At 31.3% G+C, this 27,177-nt stretch overlaps 1 protein-coding gene across 4 annotated transcripts; it reads left to right on the forward strand.

Moving 5' to 3' along the window:
* LOC108347357 (uncharacterized) lies at positions 1–26,810 on the forward strand. Of its 4 annotated transcripts, none has more exons than XM_017586524.2 (17): positions 1–139; positions 286–342; positions 497–634; positions 735–866; positions 7,827–10,872; positions 10,958–11,206; positions 15,929–16,648; positions 16,863–17,675; positions 18,610–19,227; positions 19,890–20,552; positions 20,864–21,643; positions 22,340–22,711; positions 23,234–24,046; positions 24,976–25,920; positions 26,093–26,151; positions 26,243–26,300; positions 26,503–26,810. In XM_017586524.2, exons 5-15 carry the CDS (start codon positions 7,873–7,875, stop codon positions 26,132–26,134), a joined length of 9,015 nt encoding a protein of 3,004 aa, XP_017442013.1. In that variant the 5' UTR covers positions 1–139; positions 286–342; positions 497–634; positions 735–866; positions 7,827–7,872; the 3' UTR covers positions 26,135–26,151; positions 26,243–26,300; positions 26,503–26,810. The 4 variants fall into 4 exon arrangements, with proteins under 4 accessions (XP_017442013.1, XP_017442011.1, XP_017442014.1 ...); XM_017586522.2 differs by having other exon boundaries at positions 738–866; XM_017586525.2 differs by having other exon boundaries at positions 741–866.
* The last annotated feature ends 367 nt before the right edge of the window (positions 26,811–27,177 follow it).

Here is a 27,177-nt window from a genome sequence, read left to right on the forward strand (position 1 = left end):
GGACAGTGTACTGTGCTTTTTCTCACATTCTCAGTGCTCTCTTTAAAGCTTTATTCAGAGTCTCTGACTGGTTCAGTTACCCTCAGGATGGTCAAGTAAACACTCTTGAGAACTTGATACTTTTCCATTTGAAGTTCAGGTTTCTCTCTGTCTTATAATCATCTTCCTCATTTCTTGTTTTAAATAATTAATTACTTACGCAAACATTTACAAATAGATAAACTGCATCGCTCAACCAAAATATCATTCTCCTCTTTTTCGTATGCTCTCCGTATTCTCTTGCAGTATTGCTCGGTGTTACGATTTGGAACAGTGGCAACTTAAGGCAAATCACAGCATAAGGTAATCGAATTCCAATAACAGAGCTTTTTTATAGCTTATATATATACATCAATCCATCGATCTATATATCGACTCTTTTTTTTTTAAGTTTTGAATTAAAAAAATTGACCCATACAAAGATGGATATTACATACAATTTTTTGGATCTGTCAAGGGTGAGCAGCAGTAAGTTGTAAACGAGGGGAATATTCAGTAAGGGTGGGGCAGACGCATATAAAAAAGAAAAGAAATGGAAAATGGTTGATGGTGATGAATCAGAGGTTTCGTATTCTCAGTCTTTCTCACACTCAAGGTTAGATCCTAAACACTTCACCTCTTTTGATGGATCCATTGCTCAAACTCAAGGTTAAGCATGTCGTTATAGTTGAAATAATTAACTTTTACACACACAGCAGCAGGTTCTAAACGACGGGAATATTCAGAAAGGGAAAGAAAACACAAAAAGGAGAAAAGCAATGGAAAATGGAGCGTTTGATGGTGATCAATAAGAGGTTTTCTTAGTCTTAGTTTGTCTCACACTCAAGGTAAGATTTTTATATTACCACTTACTCTATATATGTCTTTTAATGGATCCATTGCTCAAATGATACAAGCTGTTTTTGGCTGAATTATGGTCACGGTTAGTGTAAAATTTAGTTAATATGAAAAAATATTAATCCTTTAATCATTTCATTTAAACATAAAGTAGAATATTAAATCATTTTGATTGTATTAAAAACTGGATTGGTCATCATATTAAGATTCAATGTTTCAGTCAAACTACAATTAAATCAATATTAATATAATAACAATATTAATAATATTAAAAAACTAAAATATCGTAATTGAAATTAAAAAGAACGCATACTCTATAGATTTTTACCACTTAAAATACAAATAGAAAAGAAAGTGTCTATTAATTTATATAACAATATTAAAAAATTTCACCGACCCAAAACAATTGTCATATTTACCGATTTCAATTTTTTTAATTTGTTAATCGATTCTTTTTATTATAAGATGATTAGCTATTTGAAGGAGAGTTAAAGTCATCAAGCCAAAAAGATTTATATGTAAGTTGGAAGTGATGACGAGAAAATAACTTATTAGAGATTGCAACGCGTCGGATAGGATATTATACCATCAATAGATACCTATTAATATATTGAATATTTAAAAATATATATTTTATAAATTTTTAAAATAAAATTTAAATAAAATTAAAAAAATATATAAAATACAATATAAATTAAATTAAATATGAATTAAAATTTAATTTAATTATATTCAATTTGATGAAATATAAATTAATTTTAATTTTAATTAAGTTTAACTTAATAAAATAAAATAAAAATAATTTTTTATTTTTGGTGGCTCACATGTATGAATAATAGTAAAATACTCTCGTCCAACCTTACTATAATAATTTATTGATTAGTGAAACTTTTAAAATATAATATTTTATGATGTAAAAATTAAGTATTATTTTCTATTTATATAATATTATGTCATAACTTAATTAATTTTTGCCATATCCCATATTATTATATTTGTAATTCAAATAGTAGAAAAATAATGGAAAATATTGGCAGATGTCAATAATTCAAAATTTTTAATAATTAAAAATTTTCATTTTACAATATTACATAATACAACTAAACTTTTTCATCACTTAAAGTAAAATCCTATACCCTTAAACATTTAATCTACTTACCATACAAAATACACCTAATCATAAATGAACAAGATGAAGACGAATGACCCTTGATATAATTTAGTATGTATAAACAATACAAAGATGAAACAACCTTAAGGGATTGGGTAAAAGGACACTGAAAAAAATTATGTTTTCTCCTCTCCAATTGCATTCCAAATTTAGCATTTCTGTGACGTTTGCATTTCACAATGACAAATCATTGCTAGACGTTTACACAAATATTAAGAAAGGAAATAAATTGAACTGTTTAAAAAAAAGTAGGATGACTAAATCAAGTAAAAAAATAAAAAAAACAAAATTAAATCAACTTAAAAAATTAGAGGACAAAATAATAATTAAGCCTAAAAATTAAACTTAACCGGTAAGCCAGTATAAAAATTAAACAGCTTAATGCCTCATTTATCACATTTGTACTAGATTTTTTTTGTTAACATTTAGAAGTAACTTGCAAAAAGCTATTGAAACCCTTTTCACCATCGAAAGATCACCCTAAACCATTTGATCACCTCTCATGAAAAGTTTGCAAAATGTTTTTAAGCTATATTTAGCTTCTAGAATTAATCTATTTTTTCAATTACTTAATCCAAACTTCGTTCAATTTCAGTGTGAACAATAATTAACATCCATTACATTAAGTCACATTTACACTCATACTGTACATTTTTTAGTATGCTACAACTTAATATCAACAAAATTAATTCAATCAATTGACAAACATATATAGAGAAACAATTATATCTTAAGTTAAATCCTTACTATCTTCTCCGATCTTGAACTTAATGCAACCTTCAAAAGGTTATTACAGAAGGATATACAAATAAAAAAAATAGCTTTAATTAGGAACTATATAAGATTAGTGTACAATTTTCAATAGAACTTTATTTTTTTAATAAAAAAGGAGAATTATGTATTACTAATAGAGGCTTTGGAAGCTCAAACCCTTCTACACTTTATATACATACATATCTTGTAACCACTCTTGGGAAACTAGAAATCTGTCTAACCTAAATTTTGCTGTTCCATTAGGCCTATACCAAGTGAATTTTCTGACTACCATGGGGATATCCATTAGCTCCGTGTTATTTATAAATTCGTTTAAGCCTTTTATTTCTTTCCTACCTCTATTGTTCACTTCTCTTCATCGACTATTTCTAATTTAGTTTCTTGTAAACACAATTTTTTTTTTATCTACGTTTACGAGACTCGGTTTGATTGCTGGGCTTCCACCGTTTCCTTGTTTGCCCGGCGTAAACGGTTTTTTATGTCGGCGATGTCCTCCGACTAATATATCTTGTGACCCCCGATGTCCCTTTCACCATTTGTAGATCATGATCACTTATAAACGAACATTCTGACGGAGATGATGACATATCCAAGTTTTCTATTGATGATTCTTCGTCTGAAAATTTTGGCCTCTAGATGCAGCATTTTGCAGTTGTTAGAGTTTATTGACTCTGTTTCTTCTTCGAGCGGTACAATATACACCTGGTTGTTCATTTTCATTGATTTTTTCGTTGACACCGGGCCCCCAAATGGTATTCTTATTTTAAGTCTAGCTACGACGTCCCAGTTCTTTGGTACAAAACCCCAAATGAGTTTTTTTTTTGTTTATAATAATTTTTCGGAGGTTTTAAAACAAAACCGGGTTAAGGTTTTTTCTTTTAAGAAATATATTTTTGACAGTTTCTTTATCAAATTATCGGTAAGTGTCCAAATCAAGGAAGTGTATCAATGGATGTAATTAAAAAGAACAAAACTAATCATTGTTATTGGACATATTTTTCTTTATTGTTTACTAATGATGTTATTATTTTACGTTCAACAATGAGATGTATCAAAACATATTTATCATTTATTTTATATAATATTCAATTTTAGTTTCAAATTAAATGATTTGTTTGTATGCTTTGTTTATTAAAGTAATTTTATCATATTCAAATAAATTAAATAATACAAAAAAATTTAATCTGATTTGCATTTCCAATAGTTTTGGAATCCTAGATGGTATCTATGGTTTTCCAAACTCCTCTAAGTAGCGGCACTTTCAAAACTCTCGTTAGTTTCAACGATTTTTCAAAACCTCTGTAAATAATGACAGTTCCCACTAAACCTTTGCAAATATCATTGGTTTGCATAAAACCCTGGGAAATCGCAAAAATTAGTGAAAAATTATTGATAATTATTTACCAACGCTACTTTTCTCAACGGTTTTCATAATTGTAGAAAATGTATTTTTCTAGATATTGAAATTTTATCCTAACAAAAAAAAGTTAAAAACAAATTGGAATATTAAACTTTAATGTTTTATGTTAAAGATAATATCAGGTCTTTTTTATAGATAACTTCTATATCATAAAAGATGAATTTCTTAATCTGTCTTTACAAAAAAAAATCAAGATACTTGTTTAAGAAATTTTTTTTATAATATTCTTATACGAGAAAGATAAACATTCTTTATAAATTAAAAATAAACCAAGGATGAATCTATTTATAATATGCCATAACAATATTTGTGGGATTGTAGGTCATTTATATTAAAAGCTGGTTAGCGTTGACAGACCCATAGCTACATGTAGCAGAAGTCCTTAATAAAGAGTACAGTAGCGTTGGTTTTACATACACTTTGAAATGAGTAAAGAAGCTATTGCTTCGGTTCTTGCAGTCACTGAGGCATATATGCCTGCTAAAAATCTACTTCTTCTGAGATACTACCTTTTAAATTAGTATAATACGATTAGATACGACCTCGGTAACCGAGGCATATATGGTCTTTAGGCTTCGAAAATGGCATTACTGAAATGTTTAGGCACCGGTCAAGCTAAGAGTCGCGGTAGTAGGACTTTTCTGGATCTCTTTAATCCTATGTAATCTTTTTTGTTTCCTCCCAAGAGCCATCAGAACTTTGGAAACCCTTGGCCTTCATTTTTTTTCTTCCTTAATTTTGGTTTCTTATTCTTCGTTTTGCGGACCAACCAATCTTGGGGGTTATCTTTGGCTCGTGCAATGGCCTCGTGGTGATGAAGACAACGTTGGGGAGATGGTGCGACCAGGCGGCGTTCGTTCATGGTGACTCGCAGTGGCGCACTGACCGTTCTTCTTCCTTTTCCTTTTTTCGTTTTGAGTTCGTCTTTGACAAGAGAGGGGATACTCTCTTCTTCCCTTCTTTCTTTTCCCATTCAGATGCAGTTTTAACAGGGAGGGGAAACTCTCTTTCCCTTCTCGTTGCTGGTTCAGTCTCGAAAGGAGGGAGGTGATTTCGCGGCAAGGGTTTTTTCATTTTGGGATTCTGGGTTTCTCTTCTTCTCTGTAGATGGGTGGCCTAAAGTTGGGGTTTTTGTGCTTGCAAATTGTTCTTGCAATTTGGGGGTTAGGGTTTACGAATTTTGGGTTTCTTCTCTGATTTCGAAATTGGGTTGGGATTCTATTTCTTCTTTGCAGATTCGGGGCGCAGATTGGAGGCTTATGATCTTGTTTTCTTGCTTTTGCGATTTGAGATTTGCGAATTAGGTTTCCGATCGTTGCATTTTTTGGTATTCTCTGTTCTGTCTTCTTTGTAGGTTTGAGACCGCGAAGCGGGGGTTATCCCAATTTTTGGGATGTTTTATGAGTAATTTTTTTACATATAAATTAAAATATAATATCATCACTGAAATCCAAATTAAATATATCTTCAAAATTAACAAAGAGTTTAAACTAACATCTAGGGACAACCTCGGTTCAAAGGGAATCGAGCTATAAAATCCTGTGAAAAAAAAAAAGTTTTATTGCTTTCGCTGTGCAAATGCCCTGAAAGAGAGCATCTCGCCAGGACCTGCTCGCTGTGCAAATGCCCTGAAAGAGAGCATCTCGCCAGGATGACTCGTTGTACAAATGGATTCGCACAACTGAGTCTGGATAATCTGCAGAATGAAATTCAGCAGAATTATACAACTCAACCACCAATTACGAATTCTAACTGTTTTTCCCAACTTCTAACTCTCCTAATTTGTTATATATACCTAATTAGAATTGTCTAAGTGATTCTAAACCTTCATACTATTAATCTAAAGTATTTTTGAACGATTTCCTACTTTATAACTTCAAATTCATCAACCTAGGGACCCAAATATAATTCTACCACTTTTAGCACATCTTTGACTGACTTAATGGCTTAAACAAGTCACAATAAGCTTACTAAAACTGCCCCAAGAACCCAATTGCACTCTAAACCTCAATTTCTCAAAATCACTACCTCACTTCCTCCAAAGCAACCATAAAACTACTCAAATATGCCTTAACTCTCAAGCAAATAACCCCATCACAAATTTATAACCTCTAATATACTCAATAACAGACTAACATCATTCTCAAATAATTTCAAATCCTTCTACTCATCGTTTTCACACAAGAGCAATCAACATACATGATCTTACCAATTTTAAAACATCAATTCATCAACATACATATTCTTTATCAATTCCAAACATCAATTCAATGCAAATAGTTTAATAATCACACAATCACTAATTACACACTAAATTGAACAATTCAAAACATTCTAGCTTCGCTTACCTCATTTAAATTGCACAACTCATAGAAACCCCAAATGAAGCTTGAGCCGTAAGGAAACTCTATGGAAACCTACAATTCACCAATTGGTGATAGGAAAACAACCTTAGAACCTAGTTTGAGCTAGAAATTGTAGAGGAAAGCAACCAAACACATGCAAACAGAGAATCATTGCATGACCACGATTAAAGACGTACAGGAAAAAGAAGAAACAACTTACTGACTCAGAATCAGAAATTTATCAGTAGGAATTGTAACCCTCGTCGCCAGGATCGCTTAGACACTTCCTGATCGTCGAACAAATGACTTGAAATCAAGAACTCTTAGAGACAAGTGAGAGAAAGCAAAGATGACAGTGTTTTAAAAAGATAGAGAAAATTAAAGTAATGAACCGAACTTTAGAAACTTATATTTATATTATAAGATTATTTTAATATAAAATACTCGGTCTCATGATTTTAATACACCTGTCTATTCTATTTCTCTATTTCCTAGGTTCTTACATATCTTATATGTCTCCCTCTTACACACAATATATTTTTTATTTATTGAAGGTAAAATATTCATATGTACAGCAGAATTAGTTTCCTTATAAATAATGTAATTCTGAAAAGTTTCCAACTGAACTATAGTATACGCATAATATTTTTAACATTTCAAGATAATATAAACCGTAATTAAAGCTTATTGTTAAAACTCAATAGTAGGAATAAAATGATAATCATAGTAATACATTAATTAATATAATAAAACATGAACTAAAAACTAATCATTTATTAAAAGACTGAAAAAAAGTTCTCTTGGTTTTTCTATTTTGTTCAAACATTTAATCACGTAATTTTTTAAAGTTTTATAACTCAATAAAGTTATATCAGATCTTATAAATTTATAAAATTACACTTTACACTGTTACTTCATAAACGCCTAAAAATTGAAATTACAAAATCTAAATTATTTTAGAGTCTTCTAAAAAAATCAAATAAGTGTATCACTCACATAGTCCTTTTAAATTTGCAACGCTTTTTTTATTATCAAAAATACTATTTTAAAGTAACAATCTATTGCTTTTATAACCAATATTTTTTCCATTCTTAAAAATTTAGCACGCCTTTATAAATTTTAACACAACATTGATTACTTTTACTTTAGTACATGTGCATACGATTTTTTAGTTGATTAAACAATATCCTCTTTTCTTAATTAGTTATTGACTGATATGTTTCAACTTTATGTTTGTTAGGAAATAGATGTAATTTGTTCTTGTACAAGATAAACAATATTTGGAGATGGACTTTTTGGGGCCTTTTGGCAAAGTTGTCGAAGGACTGGTTGATTTTGTATGGAAACATGGTGTTCGACAGGTGACTTACATTGTCAATTACAATAACAATGTCGTTGAATTAAAAGATAGTGTTAAGGATCTTGCATTAGAAAAAGAAAGGATAAATCATCAACGTGACGAGGCTGAGAAAAATCTAAACAACATTGAAGGAAAGGTTATTGAATGGGATCGAAAAGTGAGTGAAATCGAGACCACAGTAGAGGTGTTTAAGAACGATGATGGTCACACAAGAGCCCGATCACCCAATTGTTTTGTGTTTCCGTACTTATGGAACAGACACAGGTTAGGAAGACAAGCACATAAGATGAAAGAGGATGTTAAAAGGCTAATTGGTGAGTCCCCTGAGCTTGATGAAGTTTTCTATAGGCAAAATGTAACATCTAATGATGCCACATTGTCTAATTGTGGTTTTGTAGAATTTAGTTCTATAAAATCCATAATAGAAAAAGTAATGATCCAACTTCAAGATTCTGCGGTGAGAATGATTGGATTGTATGGGAGAGGGGGTGTTGGTAAGAGCACTTTAGTCAAAGAAATTGCAAGGAAGGCTAAAGAGAAAAAGTTGTTTGATGTGGTTGTTAAAGTAGAGATAACAGCTGACCCCAATCCACATAAAATTCAGGAAGAAATTGCCTACGTCTTAGGATTAAGATTGGAAGGGGAAGGTGAAAATGTGAGAGCTGACTGTCTACGAAGGAGGTTAAAGAAAGAAAAAGGGAACATCCTTTTAATCTTGGATGACCTGTGGCACAAATTAGACCTAAATAAGTTAGGGATTCCAGTTGAAGATTATGATGATGATGAAGATTTTAATCGCCAAAAGCCAGATAATAAAGATGGTAACAATGATCCTAGTAGTAAACTGTTAAAAAAAGAAAACATCGCCGGTGGTCACAAGGGGTGCAAAATTTTACTAACTTCACGAGATAAAAATGTGTTGTGTGCTGAAATGGATGTAAAGTCAACTTTTTGTGTAAGGGAATTAGATGATAAGGATGCTTTGATGTTGTTTCAAAAGTTGACTGGAATACATAATGAAATGCCTAGCTCTAAACAAGAAATTGTGAAGAAGTATTGTGAAGGATTACCCATGGCAATAGTTGTAGTTGCAAGGGCATTAAGAAACAAGAGTGAGTCAGTGTGGGAAGCAACAATAAAAAGACATAAAAAGCATGAATTGGTGGGTGATGGGACATCTATGGATATTTCAGTGAAGATGAGTTATGAGCATCTTGAAAATGAAGAAATCAAGTATATTTTCTTACTTTGTGCTCAAATGGGTCGTCGGGCATTAATCATGGACTTAGTGAAGTATTCTTTTGGTTTAGGTATACTTGAAGGAGTCTCCTCGCTTTGGGAAGCTCGAGAAAAAATTAAGACATCAATCCAAAAGCTAAAAGACTCTGGCTTATTGTTGGACGAAAGTTCTAATAATCATTTCAACATGCATGACATGGTTCGAGACACTGCTTTGTCTATAGCACATAAGTATCACAATACTTTTAATTTGAGAAATGGAAAACTAGATGATTGGCCCGAACTCGAAAAGTGCACTTCCATTTTTATGTGCAATAGTGATATCATTGATGGGCTTGAAGTCATAAATTGTCCTCAACTTAAACTTTTCCAGATCGATACTAATGATCCATATTTGAAAATACCCAAGAGTTTTTTTAGAAGAATGAAAAATCTGAGAGTTCTAATAATGACTGGTTTTTGTGTATCAAACTTACCATCTTCAATTCAATACCTATCAAAACTCAGAATGCTTTGTTTGCAGCGATGTACTTTAGATTGCAACCTTTCTATAATAGGAAAGCTGAAAAAATTGAGAATTCTCAGCTTCTCTGGATCTATACTTAAAAGTTTGCCGATTGAGTTGCAATGCTTGGATAAGTTACGAATGCTAGACATCAGTGATTGTTCTGAACTGAAGATTATTCCACCTAATGTTATATCAAGTCTAACATGTTTGGAAGAGCTATATATAAGAGAAAGCTTGATCAAAATGTTGGTGGAAAGAGAGACAAACAAAGGTCAAGATTTGTTTCTTTCCGAGTTAAAGAATTTACATCAATTGAAAGTGGTGGAGTTAAGCATCCCATGTGTTTCAAATTTCCCCAATCACTTGTTCTTTGACAAGTTAAGAGATTACAATATTGTGATTGGTGACTTTGATTTCTTTTCTCTTGGAGAATTTAAGATGCTCAATAAGCATGAAACATTCAGAGTTTTAGCAGTGCAATTAAAGGATAACACTATCATTCATTCCCAGGAAAACATAAAATTGTTGTTCAAAACAGTACAAACTTTGTTGTTGGGAAAGACAAATGGTGTTCGAGAAGTTGTCAATGATTTGAATATAGATGGATTTCAAGATCTGGAACACTTATCCATCATAAATAACAATGACTTCAAATATGTCAATTCAACAAAATTGTGTAATTATGTGAATGTTTTTCCCAATTTGGAATCTCTTCGTCTCTACAATCTGGGGAAGTTAGACATGATATGTTATGGTCCAGTTACAGTTGTGTCATTTGCCAAATTACGAATCATCAAGGTTGAGATGTGTCACCGATTGAAGAATCTTTACTCCCTTGACATGATTATGTTTCCTATTGGTTCGCAAACATGTGATATTTCTGAATGTAATTCTTACATGGATATATTTCTTTCTAGTCTAGAGATAATTGAAGTTTCTGAATGTAAATCTTTAAAGGAGATCCTTCAAATTCCAAAGCATTACGGAAAGGTTGAGTTTCTTAAGTTGCACACTTTGACACTCCGATTATTACCATTACTTTCATCATTTTATACCAAAGTGGATAAATTTTGCTGGCCGGATCTAACAAAGGCTCAAACTAGAATTATGGGTCACAAAGATCTTACGAGTGAAGAAGATAAACAGAGTGATGAGGAACCTCCTCTCTTTGGTGAACTGGTATGAAATTCCATTTTTTTCGATAATTTTAAATAATTAGTTCAATTGTTATAAATATATTAATCATGTATATATGTGTTTGTAGGTTGAAATTCCAAACTTAGAGACCTTGAATTTATCCTCACTCAAGATCCATAAGATATGGAGTGACCAAAACTCGTCAAGTTTCATTTTTCAAAACTTGATAAAATTAGTTGTGAAAGATTGTGATAAATTAACACATCTATGTTCATTGTCTATGGCTAGAAGTTTGAAGAAGTTGAAAAGTCTTGTCATAAGCGAGTGTCCAGTTATGGAGAAGATTTTTGAGACTGAAAGAAATAGTGCAGACAAGGTATGTATTGGCATAAATAAGTACATGTTTGTAGTTGACCAAATATAAGTTTTCGACTTTTTGCTTGTAATAAGGTTGTGAAAGGAATAAATTATGAGATAGAGAAAATGTGGGAATAAGTAGAACGTGAAAGTAGTTGAAAGAAGTACATTTTGTAGTTGTTTTGTATTGTGTGTTTTCATAGATGTTATCTTACGTCAAATGGTAATGTACATGGGTAAATATAGACCGTAGATTATTATAGGAAATGTTAGCCACAACTTATGTAGAATGTTCTAAATTTTTATCTATGTAGAAGGTTCTTTATTTTTTCCTCCTATCTTAAGTTTTTCTACAATAGTCTAGAATTTGCATTACATTTCAATAATTCAATCTTAGCTTTTTCTATATTGTTCTAGAATTTGCATACACTTTAATATTCCTCCTTGATGCAAATTCGGTAACTCCAAGCATAGCACTAGTACTTCAAACCTTTGTCTTAGTAACACCTTTGTGAAAATATCCGCAATTTAATCTTCTTCCTCCATTGCCTTCACTCATTCTACTTGTTTTGCGGTCTCTCCAAAACTTGCAAATCTACTATGGCCAAGTTGCAATATTCATATATGTCTATGAAAGATCTTACATGTCTTGGAGTAAATTCATGTGATGATTCTTCTTATTCTTGAATTGATGTTGGAGTTGCAAGAGATTCTGAAGCACGTATATTGTTATCTTCTTCCTAGTTCTAAGTAGAACTTTAATATACTTCATTGTCTGCTTCTTTGTTTGAAGATTGTAGACATTGTAGCCTTTTTGATTGAATAATGTATTCCAAGAATATTCCTTGTATAATCTTGTTTTCAAGCTTGTGCTTCCTTTGATCAAGAACATATATTAGTAAATATATCCAAATACTCGTAGGTGTTTAACTGAAGGCTTTCTTTCACTGCAAGTTTCAATAAGAGTCTTGTCTTGGACTGCTTTGGACATATGTTTCAAATGTAAACTATAGTGTAGACATCTTCTGTCCAAAAAGTGTTAGGCATATTTCCCTTTTAACATTGATCTTGCCATATCGATGATAGTGCAATTCTTTCTCTTTGAGATAACTTCTCGTTGTGGAGAATGTGTTAAGAAATAGACTTTAAACCTAACTCAATCTTATAAAACTAGCTTGTAAGCCGCTGACAGCGGCAGGTGTAGTGGTAAAGGCGACATAATTTTTTTTTTGAAAAGAACCTTAGGCTTTAGATATCACGTTAAGAAGTGGACTTTAATCCTAAATAACCCCAAAAAATTGACTTGTAAGGTCAGGTTTGCATCTACTTATATACTATAAATTAGTCTTATCTCTAGTCAATGTGAGACTTCCAAGAATATGCTACTATGAGTTATCGCTCTATGTCTTCCTCTTTGCAAAATTTTTTCAAACTTCTGAGGTGTCTACTCCTTTCCACGATCCCTATTAAGTACTTTTAAATGTTTTTCACTTTGCTTCTTGACAAGGGCTTGAATTTATCGAATATTCCAAACACTTCTGACTTTTCCTTTAAGAAATAGGTTCATATTATTCTAGAGAAGTCATTAATGAAGAGGATGAAATACTTGGTTGTTGTGATGTCATTACAAAAAAAACAGATATTACCAATGACCAAAATTGATGGATTTCTAACGAGCCAAAATCGTTGGTAATAGTGTAGCTGGTAATACTTACAGATGGAATTTTATATTCATCGCTAGATATTGACAGAAAAATCCACCTGTAATTAGAAGAAAAATTCATCGGTAATTACCGAAAGAAAATTTGTCGATAAATTCTGTTAGTAAATATCACAATATGGTTCATCTTCCTTTTCTCTCCTTCTTCTTTCTTTTAACTTTCCTAATCCAGAAAATCAACAGAGTGCAAATGAAAAAGGTAGCTCATCTTCAATCCAACAAAATCGAGTCATTACAATATCTACTAAACTTTTAAGGAAAACATTATTAATGTTTAGGCTAATCCAATAATAGGCGGTAATAGTGGAGGCTTCTTCTCAGGAAACGTGTGGCAGTGGAGTAGTTGCAAAAGTAGTGTCCTTGTCGTAGTGGCTGATTCATCCTAGTGATAGCCTTATGCAATTTAGTTCGTTGTCTGGTGGAAGCTAAACGACTCTTTGTCATAGTGGGTTGTCTTTTCTAGTGTCGCGAAAGGTCTGGCTCGCAGTATCTCTATGCAATGGTGGTTGTCGTTCATGGTGAGTCACAATGAGTCTCATTTAGTGGTTTATGTTGGTGGCTCGTAGAAGAGGGAGAAGGGGAGAGAGGGGTTCACGATATGATGCACACGAGAAAGAGGGAGAGAGAGAGAGAATGAGTGGCTCGCAAAGAGAGAGAAAAATAGTGGGTCAAAAATTTGTCACTCTTTTTATTGATGGATTTTATCAATGAAAAAAATCTGTCGGTAAATGAAATATGTTACCGATAGAAAAATCCGTCGATAAATGTATTATCGATGAAAAAATATGTCGGTAAATACAATATGTATTACAAACAGAAATATTCATCGGTAATTAACATTATAAAATCTTTCGATAAAATCTTTTGGTAATTTAAATTTTGCCGATAGGTCTATCTCTGTCGGTAAAATTTCGTTGATAATTCCAAAAATATTTGCAGTGTGTTAAGGCCTCATTATCGATCCACATAAATCAGTATGAATCAAATCTAGTAAGTCTTTTGTTCTCCATGCTTTTCTTGTTGAAAATGAAAATCGATTTTGTTTGTCAATGAAACATCCTTTGCATGATTCATTATTCTTCTTCAATAATGGAAGATATCTTATTATGTTTTTTTCATATAAAATTTTTAAGACATGTATGTTAAATGGCCAAATCTCCTATGTCAAAGTCATAAATCATCATCAACTTCTACCTTCATGGTAATATTAATTCCAGGTTTGAAGCTTATAGGAAAACTTCTATTTCTCTTCACCATTTTTATTTGGCCAATTTTTAACCTTCTATTATATAAATTTTGTATGTATCTTTCTCAAAGTGAAGAGAATATTCATTTTCCTTCATTTGCCTCGAGATTCCACTATGGTGTTGTTTCCCGATCAAACTTTGACATTGACAAATTTATCGATGTCTTTGACGATGCTTTGATCTTTAGTCATGTGATTGATGCGTCCACTATCCAAGTACCAATTTCCTTCTCCGCTAGAAGATTCTTGGTTGGCATGGAATAAGTGTTTCTCGTTATTATGTTATTCGACAAAGTTTGTTTGATGCTTATTTTTATTACGACAATACTTTTCAACATGACCAAATATCTTATAGTATGAACATTAAGGTTTTCCACGATGCCAACTTTAATATTTTCTTCGAATGACTTATATTCTTACATATATCACATGAAAGATATTTTCCTTAACAAGTTATAGAGAAACTTCTAGAATTTCTTTATTTATAGAAATTTCTCCTATACTTTTATTTCCTTCACACTTTTTATTATGAGATCATAATTTTAGTTTCGATTGATAGATATTTTCGACAAAGTCCTCTTCATACATTTTCAATATTTGTTCATAAGCTTTCAGAGAACCCATTAGTTGTCTTACTAACAATATGATTAAATCCCTTTCTTGTTCAATCGTGGTTGCAATTGCATCATATTTTTGGGAAATAGGAATGAAAATTTTCTCAACGATTTTGTTTAAGAATATTTTTCCCATAGACTTTCATATGAATAATTATTTCTTTTACCAGAGAATAGTAGTATTTGATGATCTTAAATTCTTTCATTCTTATTTATTCAAACTACCGTCCCGGAGAATAAATTTTAACATTGTGTATCTCATCACTTCCATGAAACTCCTCTTGTATTATGTTCAAGCTTGCTTTGCACTTGTGAATCCTATTATTCTTGGAAAGATTGTGTCATCAACTATTTGTTAAAGAGAAAATAAAGCCATTGAATCCTTTTGCTTGTTTTCCTTAAACTCGTTCTTCTCAGTTGTAAAGAGAGTAAAGGTGTCTTCTGGAATGTGAGTCCATCTTTTATAATGTCCCGTAAATCTTTGGAGCAAAAGAATGTCTTCATTTTGACGCTCCAAAAATCATAATTTTCTCTCATAAAAATAGGTACTATAATTGATGATGTTTTATTGGTAGTTGTCATTGGTCGAGAAAATATTTTGGAAATAGTATAGAATGAAGTTATAATTTTTTTTAAGTAGTTGAAATTTGTTTACCACCATTACCATTTTGAAGTTGTGAAAAGTATACTTGATGGGATAGAAAAAAATGTGTGGATAGTAGAATGTGAAAGTAGTAGTTGAAAGAAGTATATTTTGTAGTTGTGTTGTATTGTGGTTGCCATAAATGTTGTTTTACATCAAATGGTAGTGTACATTTACATGTGTATTTATAGACTAATAGATTACTTTAGAAAATGCTAACTACAAATGTTGTTTTACATCAAATGGTAGTGTACATTTACATGTGTATTTATAGACTAATAGATTACTTTAGAAAATGCTAACTACAACTTATATAAAATGTTCTAGATTTTTATAGAATGTTTTTTATTTTTTTCCTCTTATCTTATATGATTTTCATTATATTTCAATAGTTTTATCTTAGGCTTTTTATATTGTTCTAGAATTTATATTATACTTTAATAGGTTCTCGATCAGACTTTACGTTGTGCATTTTTGCTTATCTACTATATATAATAATAGTTTGTTTTCAAATACAGGTTTGCATCTTCCCTAAGTTAGAGGAAATCCACCTTACCAAAATGAATAAGCTAACAGATATATGGCAAACTAAAGTGAGTGCTGATTCCTTTTCTAGTCTCATTTCTGTGAAAATTGAGGAGTGCAATAAATTAGACAAGATTTTTCCAAGTCACATGGAAGGGTGGTTTGAAACTTTGGACAACTTAAAAGTTTATCGGTGCGAGTCGGTTGAAGTGATTTTTGAAATCAATGATTCTCAAGAAATAGATGAATTTGGAGGGATAGACACAAAGTTGCAAATAATTCTTCTTGAACACCTACCAAAGTTAAAACAATTGTGGAGTACAGATCCAAATGGAATTCTTAACTTTAAAAAATTGCGGACCATAGATGTGTGTTTTTGTCATGAACTTAAGAATTTGTTTCCAGTTTCTGTTGCCAAAGATGTTCCAAAGCTTGAACACATGTCAGTATTGTATTGTGATAAAATGGAGGAAATTGTTGCAAGTCAAGATGCATTGGAAACTAACAAAGATCTATTGGTGTTTCCTGAATTAACCTCGGTGAGATTACATTGTCTACCAGACATGAAGTATTTCTACAAGAAGAAATATCCTATAAAGTGTCCAAAGCTGAAGGAGTTGAGTGTGACAATATGTTTGAAGCTTAAAACATTTGTCAAAGATACCATTAATACAACAAACAAAGTGGGAAATTTTGTTTTCTCAATTGACGAGGTAAGCAATATTCTATCTTTGTCGGAGTTCGAGAAAAAACATTTAGTAAATTTTTTATTATATGTTTGGTAGAAAATAAAAAGATACAAAAGTAAAAAGACAACTTAAATGAAGAAAAAACTATTTTGTTTGAGAGAAATAAAATATGAATGAAATAAAAATAAAAATTCACTTAATCTTTTATATTATTTACTTTTATTTGTTTATTCATTAGGTATTCCCCAACTTGGAACGTATGGAATTTGACTTCGACGAAGCACAACAATTGTTACCGAAGTACCAAATGCACCGTCTAAAAGAACTTACTTTGAATTCAGTTAAAAGTGTCGATCTTCTCAACCAGTTTCCATACAGAATACCAAATCTAGAAAAGCTAAAATTCAACTCCTGTTATTTTAAAGAGTTAGCCCCAAAAGCAAACATTGGACGACAAAAAGGATTGGGGATTGTATTGCAGCTGAAGGAATTAATTTTCTCCTATTCAAATATAAAGGATCTAGGATTTGAACGAGGCCAAGTTCTACAGAGACTAGAGATTTTAAGATTAGAAGGTTGCTATAAATTAAGCAATTTGGCTCCTCCCTCTGTATCATTGATTTACTTGACACATTTGGAATTGAAGGATTGTCATCGATTAAAGAACTTAATGGCATCTTCCACTGCCAAAAGTATGGTTCAACTCAAGACAATGAAAGTAATCGATTGTCATAAAATAGAGCAAATAATAAGCATGGAGGAAAGTGAAGAAGGCAAAGTGATGAAAATTGTGTTCAGCAAATTGATTTCTATAGAACTTGTGGGACTAAAAAAGCTTGCAAGTTTTTGCAGTCACAAGGAGTGTGAATTTGAATTCTCATCACTGGAAATATTGATTGTAAGAGAATGTGAGAAGATGGAGAAATTCAGTGAGAAAAGATCAATAGCACCGAAGTTAAAGAATATATTTGGTGTGGAAGGAGATGAAAAAACAAAGTGGCAGTGGGAAGGTGACTTGAATGCCACAATACACAAAATTTTCAATGATAAGGTACTCACTTTTTCGCTTATCTAATTTCATTTATCCTAATCTTATCAACTTTTCTTCTGTCGAAAGAGAAAATCACGTTATGGGAAATTATGAATCCTTGTTTTTGGCATAAAAGCTTTAAACGTTAATTAGTATGTTTGTTGAGATTTTGAAAGAGTGAATTCGATCTGGTTCTTTAAAGCATTCTATTTAGCCTTAATTTTCTGTAAAAACATTCAATGTTATCATTTCCATTTAAACAAAAATACACACTGAACAACATGTTGATATTTTCTTTAAATTTGATACTAAGTGATTTTCTCCCACGATACGGTTACAAAATTGTCACTATATATAAGTATTTAATAATTTTCTATATATTAAAATTTATATTTTTAAAATGAAAATTTACACAATCCTACTGTAATAAGTGAGTAATTTTTAATTCAATTTAAAATTTTTAAAACTAATTGTAATGTAACACTTTTAATAATTTTACTTATATTTTTATTGTTATCTCTATGAATACTTTTAAAAGAATAAAATTATTATATATATACTTATAAATTATTGTATTATATAATACATGTCTAAAAATATAAAAAATAGTATTATTATGTATTTTATACTATATTTCTAGTTATGTCAAATAAAGGAGATATTAAATTTGATTAATATTTACATAATACTTGATCATTTAAATTTTATATAACATTTCTACCGTACGAACATCGTTGGTAATATCTTACAGTTTTAATTTTAAAATAAAAATATACTAAATTATGAAAGTGAAGGCTATAAAGAATTAAAGTTCTTAACTTCAAATATGTAAATTTGATTTTTCTTTAACTTTGGGAGACAAAAAAGAAATAGTTAGTAAGGTTACATTTAAAAAATCAATTTACTGTATATTTTAAAGTTGGAGAAGTAATTTAATAATTTGGCTGAATTGCAGATCACTTTCACATACAGTGAGCTTCTGGATACTGAGGATTCTACTGAATTTATTGAGCAACTATGGCAAGGAAGACATTGGGTGCAGCAAAACAGCTTTGGATATTTGAAAAGATTGTGTGTATGGGAATGTCATACTATAGTGCATGTAATTCCATCTCATCTGCTTTCTTGCTTTCACAATTTGGAAGAGTTATATGTATACTATTGCAGTAATGCAGAGGTGATATTTAAGATGAATGATGATAACAGGGTGATAAAAAAACCTTCCGGACTATTCCGTCTGAAAAGTTTGTATTTAAGTAATCTACCACAATTGAAGCATGTATGGGACAAGGATCCGAAGGAAATTATTGACCTTGATGTGCTAGAGAAAATGCGTGTTAATATTTGTAGGAGTCTTACAACTTTGTTTCCAGCGTCGGTGGCCAAAGATCTTACCGGACTTGAGGTGTTTAAAGTTACAGAGTGTGAGAAATTGGAAGAGATATTTAGGAAGGATGAAAGGAGTGGAGAAGAAGAAGGATCAACCCAAGAGTTTGTGTTTCATCGTCTCACCACATTGACGCTACGACAATTGCCACGCCTCAAATACTCTATCCACTGCTCCAAACAACAGGCAATTCTCACACTTTTTACTTTATCTCTTCTTACTCTTATTATTTCAATTTTATAAAATAGAAATTTCTTCCCGTTAAAAGTTTTATTAATAAACAAAAAAGACAAAAAAGTTATTTAAATAACAGAGTTAATACAAAGATAAATAAAGATATATAAAAAAGGGTTAAAGGGTGAATTTTAAAACTACCTTAATCTTACAAACATGAAAATTGTTTTTATCTTTTGGTTAATGTAAGAGTTTTAATAAAATACAATTATCTATCTTTATCACGAGTTTAACAATTATCAATTCTATTTACGACAAAAAAAAAACTAATTCCATTATATCTATGTGAATTGAGTTTAACAATGGTGTCAACATTCAAGTTAAAGGTTGATTTAAAATTCAGTACATAGAAACTGGAAGTGGACTGCATCCTTTACTTCATCCATATTTTATTTAGTATACATCATATTTTATCCACTGATATGAAATTACTTATTTGATTCTTCAAATATAAGTTGTCTAGGAATGATTATTAAATATTGATTTCTGAAATATACAATAAATATGTTATATTATCGATGTTGTTGTTTAAATTATTACTAATATATTCCCAAACCGTTCAAACAACTTTGAATGTGACGAAAATATAATTCTAAATCTAATTTGTTTTGCAGGAGAGTACATCAAATTTGAGTGAGAGAGATGTACAAGAGTTATGTTTTGGCTCTCAGGTCATCCCAAACTCCAACTTCTGTCTCTTAGAATCTCTGAAGATTGATGGTTGTCAGTTTTTATCAGATGTACTTCTACCATTCAATTTACTTCTTTCCTTAACTAATTTGGAAAAATTGAAAGTTGAGAACTGTAAGTTTATCAAAACCATATTTGATGTCAAATGTACAACAGAAAGCAAAGATGTGACATCTATAGGACCAACGCATTTTTATTTGAAGAATTTGTCTTTATCCAATCTGCCAAATTTGAAGAATGTTTGGAATGAAGATCCTCATGGAATTCTTAGGATGCACCATCTAGAAGAAGTACACCTTGAGAAATGTGAAGGCCTTAGAAGCGTGTTTCCTGCATCAATAGCCAAAGATATTGTGGAGCTTAAAACTGTAGAAATTGAAGACTGTGAGGGATTGATGACTATTGTTGAAGAGAATAATAATAACGCAGATGCAAGAGGAACAAACGAAGAGCTCCCCTGTCCCTGGGTGAGATCATTGAAACTAAATGGTCTGTCCATGTTCAAGTATTTTTACTACTGCTCACTGCAGTGCCACAATTTTGCACATCTAGAATCACATACCGAGAATCAAGTCGGTACTGAAAAGGTACGTACTACTGTTTTATTACTTCCTCCTGGATGTACAATATGGATCGTCACTGAAAATTTAATGTGGAATCATCAGTCTCGTTAGTTGTTTGTCAGCCTGTTAAGTAATAAAGATTTCCTCAGCATTTACTTTTGCATTTCCAAAGCTAAGGCTGCTCACAAACAATCTTGTAACATCACGTAGTTAATTTGTCACCGATTACTACTTGTCAGGAATATTCGAGCATTCAAGGTTATTTATATGTCTTGTACATAAAAGAGATGGATTACTAATAGCCATAACCTGCTTTTGCTTGTGCTTTTTCTCAGATAAAGTGGTTGTCACTGGGGAATAATGGAGTAGAGATGATTTTGCATGGAGAATTTCAGAGAAACTTCTTAGACAACTTAAAAGTTCTTACTCTCTGCTTGCTTTCGGATGCATTTGGGTATGAAATTGTAGAACAGGTTCCCAATATAGAGAAGCTTGTGGTAAGTGATGGTTCCTTGAAGGAGATGTTCTGCTGTCAAAGTTCTAATAATGAAGATTATAGTGGACTTCTTTTACTATTGAAAGAATTACGCTTGGAGTCCCTTAAAGAGTTGGTTTCCATTGGGTTAGAGAACTCTTGGACCGAGCCCTTTGTCAGAAATCTCGAAACCTTTGAAGTGATTAGCTGTTCCAGTTTAAAAAACTTGGTAACGTGCAGAGTGTCTTTCTCGAATCTGATATGTTTAAAAGTTGAAAACTGTGATAGCTTGTTATATTTGTTTACATCTTCAACAGCCAAAAGTTTGACTAAACTCCAAAGAATGGAGATAGAAAAGTGTAAATCAATTGAAGAAATAGTGTCTGAAGAAAGAGAGGAATCAGACGAGGATGAAATAATATTTCCGAAGCTCAATTGTTTGAAACTTAAATATCTAGAAAATCTCGTAAGGTTTTACAAAGGGAGTTTAAGTTTTCCATTGTTGGAGGAATTGTCAATGTCAGATTGCGACAAGATGGTAAGTTTATGTCCAGGTACTCTGGAGGCAAGTAAGTTGTCTCAAGTTATTCCATTGGAAATTGATCTTCGCTCTACTCTGTGGGAGGAATTCATGAGCAAGGTACGTGTTTATTTATTCAATATCCTGGTAGCAAATAAGGGACACTTTCTATGATAACAAAAAAAAATATAGAATAAGTATACATAAAATTTATAATAGAGGTGTAATCAAGTGTATCTACCTTTCTTTTAGACCTTTTATTTGAAAAAAAATAATTATAAACTGAGTCGTGCAAAAGATTCAACTCACAAATCAAATAACTCATATATATATATATATATATATATATATATATATATATATATATAATATTTTCTTATCTAAGAATTCTCTCTCACCAGTTAAGAAAAAAAAATTTTAAATCTAAAACCAACATAAAAAAGGTTACTTCTAATAACATTTAAAAAGTTCTACAATTTATTGAATTTTTTTTACTGAATATTAGTAATAGGTTCACACAAAATTTGAAAGTGAAGATGTCAAACATAACTCAATTTTCAATTTTACGAAAATTAGAAAGAGTTTGAAATCTAACTCAAAATTTACCATGTTTGCAAAGTAGCTAATAGAATTTTGTGACAAAAATGTAATTTGAAAAGAAAAACTATTAAAATTGATCAGTGCATTTCTGAAAAATTAGTTATAGTTGGTGGTTTCTAACAAAACTATATTAAAAAAAAATCTGAATTCTTGTTATCCTTATAAAAGATTATTTCATATTTTTATTTATTGGTTTACATGTGCTGATTTCGCAAGATTGGAAGGAGATCGAGTCTTGAGTTCAAAGATAGGACAGACCTAGAAGAGATATGGCGTGTCTCACTAGAAATCCACGACTTTTGTTTCAGTAACTTGGAAACCTTGGTTGTGGATGGGTGCCAACTTTTATCATATGTAATCCCCTTCGGTGTGCTTCCTTTGTTATCTGAATTGCAGACATTGGAAGTTGGAAACTGTGATTCTGTTAAAACCATATTTGATGTCAAATATTTACAAGACACAATCACTTTTTCTCTGAAGAAATTAGTTTTACTGAAGCTGCCAAATCTTGAAACTGTTTGGAATGAAGAGCCTGCTGAAATTGTTACAGAGCCTAATCCAGTTGATCCAGAACAAACAAATCCTAAGGTTACATTCCCCACTGTAACCTCATTGACACTGTGATTTGCCCAAGTTCAAGCATAGTCGATTATATTGCAACAGCATAATAGTACATGCATTTGAGGATTTTTTTTCCAAGACAATTACAGATATTCTTCTACTTCCATTGAAATTATCATGCATCAAATATTGCTTAAATCTTTATAAACAATTCATTATTTTCTTCACGGAGGAACCACCTTTCATCTCATTTATGAAATTTTTCATCTAAAATTTTAAACTCGAAATTGTTGTAAGTGCATACGGTATGGCCTTAGTAACAGCTACCAGGCCTGGCTTGTTCATCTTTTTTACATTTTTTTAAATAAACGTTTTTTCTTTCAAATTGACTTGTTCACACCTATTTTTATTTTATATAGATTTGTTTAGTCTTTAATAATTATCAGACTTATTTTAGCATGAAAGTTCACGGTTTCAATTTTATATAGAGAAACGAATATATATGACTGTGCTTACTGCTTTAACTTCGCTATTGGTTTGTCTTTGTAGCTAATTACACCGAACTTAGAACATCTGACAGTGGGTGAAAATGAATTGAAGATGATTGTCGATGGGAAATTTCAGAGAAACCTTTTACACAAGTTAAAAGTTCTCGGTCTGTGCTTTGATATTGAGTGTGATGAATTTCCGGAGTATGGATTTCTACAACAGTTGCCAAATGTAATGAAGCTTGAGGTGAGTGACAGTTCCTTCAAAGTGATCTTCTGCCTTCAAAGACCTAATAATAGTGAAATTCTTTTACAATTGAAAAAATTACGCTTGGAGTCCCTTCAAGAGCTAGTTTCCATTGGCTTAGAAAATTCATGGACTGAACCCTTTGTCAGAAATCTAGAAACCTTTGAAGTCATTAGCTGTTCCAATTTAAAAAACTTAGTTCCATGCCAAGTGTCTTTCTCGAATCTGATATGTTTAAAAGTTGAAAAGTGCGATAGCTTGTCATATTTGTTCACATCTTCAACAGCCAAAAGTTTGGCTAAACTCCAAAGAATGGAGATAAAAGAGTGTGAATCGATTGAAGAAATAGTGTCTAAAGAAGAGGAGGAATCGGACGAGGATGAAATAATATTTCCGAAGCTCAATTGTTTGAAACTTAAATCTCTGAAAAATCTCCTAAGCTTTTACAAAGGGAGTTTAAATTTTCCATTGTTGGAGGAATTGTCAATAAGAAATTGCGACGATATGGTAAGTTTATGTGGAGGTACTTTGGAGGCAAGTAAGTTGTCTGAAGTGAAACTTGAAGGATCAAACACTACATTGGAAACTGGTCTCAACTCTACTATGAAGATGGAATTTCTGAAACAGGTACGTCGTTATAAAAAATACACCCTCTGATTATATATCTATAGTTCATGTTTAAATATGCAATACGGCTTAGGACAACATGCTTGAAAATTATTATACTTTGTTAAACAATTCTTCAAAGTAATAGTCATAAATGATACTTAAAATTCACAATAGCCTACTGCAAATCTAGGCGACAGAGAAAATATATATAACTGTAACCTTATGTACGATTTGGTTAACAATTCTCCAAAATAATATTCATAATAGGATTATACTCGTCATATTTTTTTTTAACTACTAAGAGTTGCCTACTGCAAGACTAAGTCACAAAAAAAAAAAGATAGATGGATTTTGATTATTACAATTTTATTCTATAACGTCTGATTCACACTTTGTCTATAATTTCAACTCAAAATTATAATATTTATTTAAAAATTTAATTAATATCTATAATGAAATTTATGTGAAAAAATTTAAAAGTACTATACTAAAATATTTCAAAATAAACAAAATGTAAATAATAAAGAGTTCGTGATATATATTATTTTTCATTAAAAATAATAAATATGAAGAATAAGGAAAAAGAACATTGTTTAAAATAATTATAAATTTTATTATTCATAACAATTTATATTTATTTATTTAAACGTCTCAAAAATACCGTAACGGTTCAACAAATTTTTAACATTATGATAAGAAAATAAAATTATAAGTCTCAATTCTTAACTTGGTTTTGCAAGTCTTAAAGTCAAGTACTGTGAATTAGGAAACGTGATTCAGTAGACAATTTCTTTTAAATATAGTAAAGTGGGTTTTTTTTGTAATAAAATATAATTAATAGTAAAAATAGTGAGTATTTCATATTTGTAGAGTACTAATTTAAAAGATATCATTGACTCTTGTAAATAATTAGTTTCATATTTTTATTTATTGTTTTGGACGTGCAGATTTCAAAGCGTGAGGAACTTGGTCTGGAAAGTAGGCCAGGACTACAAGAGATATGGAATGGCTCACTGCATATCCCCGACCTCTGTTTCAGTGAGTTGGCCAAATTGACGGTGAATGACTGTCGATTTTTATCAGATGCAGTGCTACCCTTCCATTTACTTCCTTTATTACCTAGATTGAAAACATTGGAAGTTGGAAACTGTGATCCTGTCAGAACCATATTTGATGTCAAATGTACAACAAAAGACACATCAATTACTTTTCCTTTGAAGAAATTGGTTTTATCGAAGTTGCCAAATCTGGAAAATGTTTGGAATGAAGATCCTCATAGAATTCTATGCATGCAACATCTAGAAGAAATACATGTAAAAGAATGTAAGGGCCTTAAAAGTGTGTTTCCCGCATCAGCAGCCAAAAGTCTTGTGGAACTTGAAGATCTAGTAGTGGAAGACTGCGAGGGACTGATGGCAATTGTTGCAGATGAATCTAAGGAGGGGGATGAATTAGATGAAAATGGGATAATATTTCCTCGGCTCAGTTATTTGAAGGTAGAAAGTTGCAATAGTCTGCCATATTTGTTCACATCTTCGACAGCAAAAGGTTTGGCTGAACTCAAAACAATGAAGATAAAAGAATGTAAATCAATTCAAGAGATTGTGTCGAAGGAGGGGAAAGAATCGGATAAGGACGAAGAAATAATATTTAAGCAGCTCCAGGATTTGTATCTTGAAAAGTTAGATGAGCTAGGGTGCTTTTATTCTGGCAATTTAACTTTAACTTTACCCTCCTTGGAGGAAGTCTACGTCATCAAGTGTAGCTCTATGAAAACTTTCAGTGCAGTAAACAAAATAAATCATCCCACAAAATGGTACTGTTCAGAATACGAGAGACCCCAGAAAGAAAGTGATCTCAATTCTGCTGTGCTCAAAACTTCTGCAAAGGAGGTACCTACACTTTTACGTCTTAATGTTTCTTCATAGATAATGATAGATGATATTGTCCAAGAATTCTAGGTTCCTGTATAACAATATTTTCAGACATTATTTTTAGTGTAATGTGTTTTTTAGTTGCATCGTGCTTAAAATTAACTTGTACGTATTCTTTTGTTTTAAATAGGCTCCAGATGCTTCTAGTTCCATCATTTCAGTTCTCCAATAGCTCAGATAGTGAATATGGTACATCAAATATTATCTAATGCTACTAAAATTGTTACTTTTTTTATGGTGAGTTATGAGTTATACTATCATTTTCTCTATGCATATGCAGATGGTGATCAATAAGAAGCAGTTTTTCACAGCATCACATGATGATTATGACTGATTATGTAAGTAATTTTTTTTAGTTTAATTTAATGTTTATTGATTTCTATTTTAATGGATATTTCTCTGTGATGTTTTAGTTGAGACTTATGTATGAATGATATTCTCTATATATAATGCTACTTTTACTTCCTTTATAATTAAATTCATATTCTTTTCTTAATAACTTTTATGAAAGTATAGTAATTGTTCTTATAAATTGTATAGGTTGAATCTGAGTTGCCGACTACAATATTGCAGTAATTAAGAGGAGATTGAAGGCATAATTAAAGAGTGGATGAAGATGAATCTGTCTCTATTTTACTATTTTTGTGTGATTGTGTTTTACAAAAAACAAATTGTGTTGTTCTACCCCGTTGAAGATGAAATACATTATATTATTTATATTATGTAACGTGTGCGATTAAAAGTGATGAACGGTCATGAATATTGAGTAAAGTTGAAGTCATGAATTGTGTCACTAAATATTGACTGTACGTGCTTATGCCCATAAAAAAAATGTGTGCTTGTATTCATGTGTTGTTAATTTTAGGTTTAATACATCATTCGGTTCCTCCTTCTAGGGTTTTTGTTCAAAATCGTCCTACGTTTTAAAAAATATTCAGTAAGGCCTCATATTTGGTTAAAAAATGTTCAACATGATCCTTTTGCCTTACGACATTAAAAACTTAACGGTGCAATTGTCACCGTGGCAAAAACTAAATGACTTGTGCACTTTGATGAATACGTGGCAATGTGAAGTGAATTGACTTGGTGGAAATGTTTAAAATTTAAGTTATTGGATAAAATAAAAGGGTTAGCGTTGGTTAGGGTTCATGCAACTTCTTCCTTTTTTTGAGCAAAGTAGTTGTGGGTAGATAAAAATGGTTTCTTCCCAAGGTT

This window comes from Vigna angularis, chromosome 9 (genome assembly GCF_016808095.1).
Source record: "Vigna angularis cultivar LongXiaoDou No.4 chromosome 9, ASM1680809v1, whole genome shotgun sequence".
NCBI lineage: Eukaryota > Viridiplantae > Streptophyta > Magnoliopsida > Fabales > Fabaceae > Vigna > Vigna angularis.